Genomic DNA, 7800 nt, shown 5'->3' with positions numbered 1-7800 from the left:
CCGCTGCTTTTGAAAATTCTCGTACCTCGTCATTTGTTTTAGTATACAACTCAGCATTACCATTTAAGATGGCTTCCTCCATCCCTTTTTCCAACTCAACATCAAAATCATCCCATTTTTGTCTCCATTCTTGTCTTTTATCCAAAGTCCATTGTTTCACCCGTTGTCGTACTGTAGATAGTTTTCTTGCAATCCGAAAAGATGGTGAACCCCATACACTCAACAACCACACTTCCTTTATAATAGCAATACAATCTTCATACGTAAATACCCATGCGTCAATCTTATACGGCTTTTGTGTCTTATTTTTCGTAAGTTGCAAATCAAGTTCAATAGGCGCATGATCAGAGATTTGAATCGGATAATGTTTAATTCCCGTATTCGGAAACAACAATAACCAATCCTTTGAACCCATAGCCCGATCAATTCTTTCATATACTCGTTTTGCCCCTTGTCGATTATTACACCACGTATAACGTGGCCCCTTGAAAGGAATATCAACTAACTGATTATTAACCTTCCAAATATTGAAGTCATAAGCCCCATTGATAGTCCTTGTATTCATGCTAAGCTTGTCACTCCCAAATTCCACCTGATTGTAGTCGCCCAAAATCAAGTAAGGCTTATCTAAAGTCACCAGACATTCCTCAAATTCTTCAAGTATTGTTTGACGTAGACTAGAACACGGTGCACCATAAAAGAGGACGAGATACCACAACCTGCCATTACATTTTTCAACTAGCAACACGATGAAGTTATTACAACTCAAAACATGGCTCATTTTGGCCTCATGTCTCCAACCTACCCAAAGCCCTCCTGAACTCCCCTTGGCATCTATGCCAAAATTATTCAAAAAACCAAACGATCTAAAAAAAGGATTGATACTAGATGCATTACACTTAGTCTCAATTAAAAAAACAAAATCATAAAGCTTAGAACTAAGTAACGCTCTTATCTTCGGAATTGTAGGGGCGAGCGTGTTATTAAGACCCCTACAATTCCATGTTAGTCCAATCATGGCAAAGGAGGAGGTTGAGATGGTCCAACCTCCACAAAACCTTCATTGTTGCTGGCCACTGACGAATCAGATGATACTTCAATTTCCATATCCGTCACAGCCAGACGAAATCCTCCACTTCTCTAACACTAACTTGATCATTGTGATTACATGTGACCATAAAATAGTCACAAAACCTCATCTGGAACAGCAATTTGTGCAAATTTGTCTGTTTTTGATAATTTATTTGTCGATCATGTGGTTTAACCTTTTATGGGAATTTCGCACAGGGCCACCGAAATCTCCCAGACGGCCCTGTACGTAGGAGTTAAGAGTAGTAATGTAGTATGGAGTAATTTTTTTTATAGGACCCAACTCAAACTCAAATCAATCCGTTGCCATTTTGCCATCCCTAATGAATGTTAACTAGTATTGTAGTACTTAGATATGTCAAACGGATCTGGTCAGAATACAAGTCGGGGCAAATATACGTAAAGTCAAATACGAGCCGGGTAATATAGGTCTCGGGTCAGGTCAGAATACGGGTCAAAAAAATTTATGACGTCTTTTATTTTGCTTTACGCATATTTGCCCCGACCGGTATAATAAGAGATTTATAATAATAAAATTATTTTATTATTAAATGATATCAAAGTTTTATAAATTGATTTTAAAACTATTTTTTGATATAAAATATTAAGATAATTATTTTTCTATTTATTATTTCAATAAAAATATAAAAATATTAGTATTTTAATAATATACTTGATGATTTATTTTTTACCCATTAAGTCGAACGGGTTGTGTAAGATTTTAAACCTAAAATAACGGGTTATTTCGAGTTGCAGCTTGAGGAGTTGAGGGTCAAGATTGACGGATCCTTAACTCTGAAAAACCGGGTGGGTCAGGTTGGGTTTACGAGCGGGTCAAATTTTGACAGGTCTCTCCAGTCTACTGCTAGTAATTGAGTCTCCCATCCATCAAACAAAGTTGATTGTGCAGACTGCAGACAGAGGAAATGGAGACAGCCCTCTTCTCCCCTTCGTGTCTTTTCGGCAACACCTCTGACAACTCCTCTGGTACTTCTCTATCCTTCTTTTTTATCTGCTATGAATCCCCATTAATTTCACAGTTAGTTATTGCCTATAATTTCTGCTTGTGTATTGTGTAGATGAGGAAGCCATTGATGAAACCCATCAAAACTTTGTTGAGAGGACCCATCAGTTTCCTGGAATGGTTTGTTCTTTTTTACAACTACCCTTTTCATTTTCCTCATTTTAAATCATTCTTCCTTTGTTGAATTCATGTTTTAAGTTATAAAGTTTACAACTTTATGAAACCTTGTTAGGTTAGATTGCTGTAGAAATTGACTAATTATAATGATCATTTGGTTTCATTGTTTGTTAAGTCCTCTTCTGGGGGTGTCTTAATGTTATAATAGCTCTTTTGGTTCTACTCTGTCTTTGTTTTTTGCGATTCGAACGGTCTCTTATTGAAGTCTAACTTTTCAAAAAGATGGAAAGAAGATTAGGAATTGAAAGATGGGAATAGGATTTGTCTTCGGTTATGGAAGAGTAATTATGTCGTGTGAGGTTATGGTACTACATATTTGACACTTAGGGTGTGTTTGGATTGAGGGATTTGGGGGGAAAGGAAAGGGATAGAGGAACTATATTTATCGACTCAAACAAGTCCCCTCCCCTTCCTTACCCTCTCTTTCTCATCCCTCCTTCCCCCTCCCCTCCCTTTCCCTCCACTTTTGCTACCCAAACACACCCTTAATGACTCTTGCTCCAAACACTGGGTCTATGTGACTTGTTTGAGACTTTGAGTTGATAAATATAGTTCCTCTATCCCTTTTCTTATTATCCACGTTTGACTTTGGTAGTCAACTTTGACCGTTAATTTCTCTAAGTATATACTTAGAGATGCAATTTAAAATTTCTCACATGTGATCAATGAAAACTACTATATTCATTTTACTTTTACTAGATGTATTCCATCCTTCATTATTTGAGTGGGTTTTCTTTGCAATGGCAGGAGTTAATTATACGTGAGTTCTCCTTCCACCAGCTTAATGCTAATTTGCTTTGGCCGGGCACATTTGCTTTTGTGGAATGGCTGGTTCAGCATCGGTCTTGGATAGAAGGAAGACGTGTCATTGAATTGGGGAGGCATGTAATGCTCTTTCCTTTCATTTATTAACTGTATTTTTTAACCTGTCTAATATTTTGGTTGGATCAGACTTTTTTTTTTAGTTAACATAAAAGGCATCTTCACTATTACATATCACTGAATCGTATTAGGAACACTTGTGTTTAACTGCCTGTCTTTTTAGATATCTCTTTAGGCTACTCCGTATAAAGCTATAGCTTGCCGACATCTAAGCTATCAGCTGTCAGCACATTCAAGCTGGCTACTTGGGCATCTTCATGCATGTAGTTTATGTGCTTCATTGTAGTCTATCCCAGCCAATACCATGTTTCCTCTTTTTGCATGGTCTGCGTGTTGGGTAATGGATGTGGGACTCATTAGCGCACTTACATTATTTATATAAAGAACCAGTCCAAAAGCAAACATAAACTATCTACGGGACAGAGGAATTCATGCTAAGATCCCGTTTAATATAGGTGCCATTAAATCCAAATATTGGTATTCTGATATGTCAAGTCTTCAACTTTGTACATGTAGCTAAAGTAAGTTAACCTATAAAGTTTAATCATAGTTCGTGTACCAATGTTAAGATAACACATCACATCGTTAGGCACTTAGGCCTGTAAACTATAGGAGGGGAAGTTTTCGATCCTTTTTAGTGAGTACTCTAGTGTCTTAAGTCATTGACGACCTTTCTTATTGTATATGAACTGTTAGCTTTGGTAATGATCTTTAATTGTAATGTTGTGTGCTTAATTTGGAGCGGCTGTTTGCAAGTCATTCCTATATGTCTATATTAGTATATTTCACTTGGGACAGGTTTTACAACTTGCAAGCTATGTTAACATCCTTAACTGCATTAGTGACGTGTTACTTGGAATTATGTTCATTCACACAAACAGGTTGCGAGTCCTGTAGTGTAGGTTGTTGCTAAAGATTTAACGCTGACTAATTTCACTGACCTAACTCTGTTTCTATTTATTTGTTACAGCGGCACTGGAGCTCTGGCTATCTTCCTGAACAAGCTGTTACAACTTGACATCACAACCTCAGACTATGATGATCAAGAAATTGAGGATAACATAGCTTATAACTGCGGAGTCAATGGAGTTGTCCCAGTTCTTCCTCATGTCAAGCGTGAGCTTTTGTGACTTTTGTACATTTCATTTTGGTTTATGGTTGTCATTTGGGGAATTAATGGAATCACATTGGAATGGGTCATGAAGCAGATTGTCATATTGAATAAAGAGTAGCAAATTTCTTTTTGTATACCAATGACTAAACTGCACAACATACGGTCCATGATATTGCTATTAGCTTAATTTAAATTTCACACTGTTAGCGCACACTCCATCTGTCCCAAAATTATTGCTCCGTTTTTTTTATTTTGACCATTAATCTTTCCAAATTTATGTAAAGGTACATTTTCCAATTGACATGACTAAACTATCAAGAGTTTAAAGCAACTACTTTCATATATCTTACTTTCTTTTTTAAAAAAAAAAATAATGTTGCACCTATTGTATATTCCGATAAAATAGTGGTCAAAGTTCACTAGCAAAGTCGAAAATTGACAACATAAATGGGGATTTGGATCCTCTCCATTTCCTTTCTCTCCATTTCCTCTCACAATCTATTTTAATAATAATTACCCTTTCACTCCCATTTTTCCTTTACTTTTATGCGTAAATTGAGAATCGTTAGATATTGCCAAGATGCGATCCGGACCATTAATAGGAACTTGCCTCTCCATTTCTTTTTAAGAAATGGAGAGAAATTGGACTCAATGGGATGGGGAGAGTTCTCTCTCTCCCAATCTTATCTTTTTTTTTTTTTATATATTATTATTTAAAAATTCCCTTCATGTTTTGTAAAGTAAGAAGATTAGTGTGGATTGAAGGGAGTATTTGTTTTGTGCTTCAGTCTTTTGATTTTGATTACGTCTTCTTGGCTTAATGATAACGAGTGCTCCTTAATTTTCACAGATACGTGGGGAGATCCCTTTACGAACTCTACTTCTAACTGGGATCTGGTAATCGCTAGTGACATATTGCTTTGTAAGTATGCAATTACTATTGTTGCTAAATTATTTTTCATTTTCCTCGTCACAATATTTTCGCCCATCTTCATTCTTGCATCAATTTTAATTTTGTGCTTTCCATTTCCTTTTATTTCTATTTCATTATTTTCTTGTCTCACATTGACGGTTGTCGGTTCCATTCGACTATCCATGTTAGCTGACCCAAAATCTTTTAGCACTATCTTTGTACCTATGCGGCTAAGCCCGACTTGTTCTTGGGTATTTTCTTCAATAGCAAACGCAACATATAAAAGAGTTCGTCTTTGACCCTCGAACATGTCATGCTGATGAGAATTTCCAGGCTTCCAGTCGTCTTTTTTTTTTTTTTTTTTTTTTTTTCTTTTTAATGTCTAATGAATTTACCACTTCAAAATCTTAACTGAGAATTTATCTCAAGGCCCTGTTTCATTTCTTTATGTTGATTAACTTGATTTTATAAGAAACTGGAATGGTCAGAAATATTTAATTTGGGAGTTGAAAATCAACATAATATTTAACTGATGTAAGAAGAGAAGAACTGAGTACCGGTTACAAAGATGAAGATACATGTGTGAGGGTGTGAAGAAAGTTTCCGTAGAGTGCCAATTGCACAATTGAAATTATTGTTAACAAGTTAGCCTGAAGAGTGGCAATGGCTTGTGAGTTGTGACCCAATTTAGCTAAAATTGCCATTTGGACATGGACTTTCTTGTTGAAATTGTTTTAGAATGACGACATGGAGTTATCTATGTATCACATTGTAGCTGCCTGCGAAAGTGGCAATAGGTAAGAAGGTGTGCTACATAGCTTCTAGAGTTCATAAATCGTTCTTTCCATGCTAGTCAGATCCGTAAGTCTCCTATGACTTCGTTGGCCCTAAATTGTAGTTTGTAGGTTTCCACAATTCCTACATTATTTTCTTTTAATCCCTAGTAATCAAGGTGAAGGAGAAAGTAAAGGGTGTTACTCTTTAAAGTTTGGGTTAAACGTCAAAGCGATTAGAAGGCAGCTTCTAAGCTCTTCTTAAACAGAAAGAAGAGTTATAGGCTTAATTGACCGATAGATAAATAACAAAGACAAACTGTAGTCCCAATATGATTCGGTCACCTAACATGTGCAGTCATAGGGAACTGTTAATGTGAGCCGTGAAAACAATGGAAAAGGTCAAGGCACATTGACACTGTTCAATGAGTCAAGATAGGCGTAGAAAGAAGTGAGGTAGAATATGAAATGGCACCGAATGATGAGAACGCTTATAAGTTTGATTGTAAATGTAAGTTAGTGATTATTGGACTTAAACTCTGAAGCTATTTGCAGATGTGAAGCAGTATCCAAACTTAATAAAGACGCTCTCTTTTCTTCTGAACGCTTATCAGCCAAACAGCAACCTGAAAACTTCTCCGAATAAACAGGACTTAGGTATGAAAAACTCATGATATTTTTCCCTTTCTTCTACTCATAACAGTCTGTATTGCCTAACAATTTTATTTTCAGGGTTACCTTTCCCTGCGTTTATAATGAGTTGGAGACGAAGAATCGGCAAAGACGACGAGTCTCTGTTCTTCAATGGATGTCAAGCTGCTGGTTTGGAGGTGAAGCATCTCGGAGCCCGTGTTTACTGCATCACGTCTCTTTCCCGACATGATGAAAGTCAGTGAAGTTGGCTTCTTATGGAACTTCGTAGATTTATCTACTATATCAGCACGCTGGGTCGGGTCAGTCTCATTGCTAGCTAGACCTGACAAACTGGTCATTCTGCTCATGGATAGGCCAAGTAAGTTTGTGTCCGAGCCATATCATGTACGCTGGATCAGATCAGTGTCATTGCAGGTTTTGGGTCAATTTCGAGGTATTCTGTATTTGCCAGTTTATAGCAAGCCTTGGTTCGTGTATTTCTTTGCTTATTGGTCAGATCAGTGTCTTATAATTTGGTGAGAATGGCCATGTTTTGCTCATTGGATTTTGTCATTATCAAGAAATGAAACCTATTTGTGTGCTCAACTTGTAAGGACATCACCAGATATTTTTGTGGTCTTCATCAATATCTCGCACTAGAAAAATAGCAATTCTCTTGTACGACGGTCTTTTCCGTGTTTTTTTTGCCAAATAACGATCATTTTGAAAAAATAGTTATTATTTACCCATAGTGGTCACTACTTATCAAAAGTAGTTACTCCCTCCTATTCTAAATAATAGTCTCATTGTCCATTTTCGTCTATTCACAATAATGTCCCATTGTCCATTTTTGGTAAGTGTTGTGTGGTCCAAATTCAGTTTCATTTCCGTCTATTCACATAACTGTCCCATTGTCCGTTTTGTGTGGTCTAAACTCATTTTCTTAATTCTTGTGCCATATTCACAATGTGACACTTATCTAGAATAGGAGACCGTATTTTTTTTTTTCATCGAAGGTACGACGGTCATATTATAAAATTTGGGCTAGAAATAGTTCCTCTCCTTTTTTATTGGCACGCACGTGATATAGAAGGAATGTGGTGCATATCTTACTCAAGACTAACTAAAATCAATAACATAGTTTAATGGTTAATTTTTCGGTATCTTACATGATACAATTCGATTTAGTCTCTCT

The 7800-nt window shown here is 36.5% G+C and overlaps 1 protein-coding gene across 1 annotated transcript; it reads left to right on the top strand.

Moving 5' to 3' along the window:
* Window positions 1–1914: 1914 nt before the first annotated feature.
* Window positions 1915–7211, top strand: LOC141606014 (protein N-terminal and lysine N-methyltransferase efm7). Its single transcript, XM_074424971.1, has 7 exons — window positions 1915–2076; window positions 2169–2233; window positions 3038–3171; window positions 4143–4288; window positions 5137–5208; window positions 6528–6629; window positions 6705–7211. The coding sequence occupies exons 1-7, from the start codon at window positions 2016–2018 to the stop codon at window positions 6866–6868; spliced, it is 744 nt and encodes a 247-aa protein (XP_074281072.1). The 5' UTR covers window positions 1915–2015; the 3' UTR covers window positions 6869–7211.
* Window positions 7212–7800: the final 589 nt, after the last annotated feature.

This window comes from Silene latifolia, chromosome 10, assembly GCF_048544455.1.
Source record: "Silene latifolia isolate original U9 population chromosome 10, ASM4854445v1, whole genome shotgun sequence".
Lineage (NCBI taxonomy): Eukaryota > Viridiplantae > Streptophyta > Magnoliopsida > Caryophyllales > Caryophyllaceae > Silene > Silene latifolia.
The sequence above is the reverse complement of the archived record's forward strand: the minus strand, read 5'-3'. Positions and strand labels throughout refer to the sequence as shown.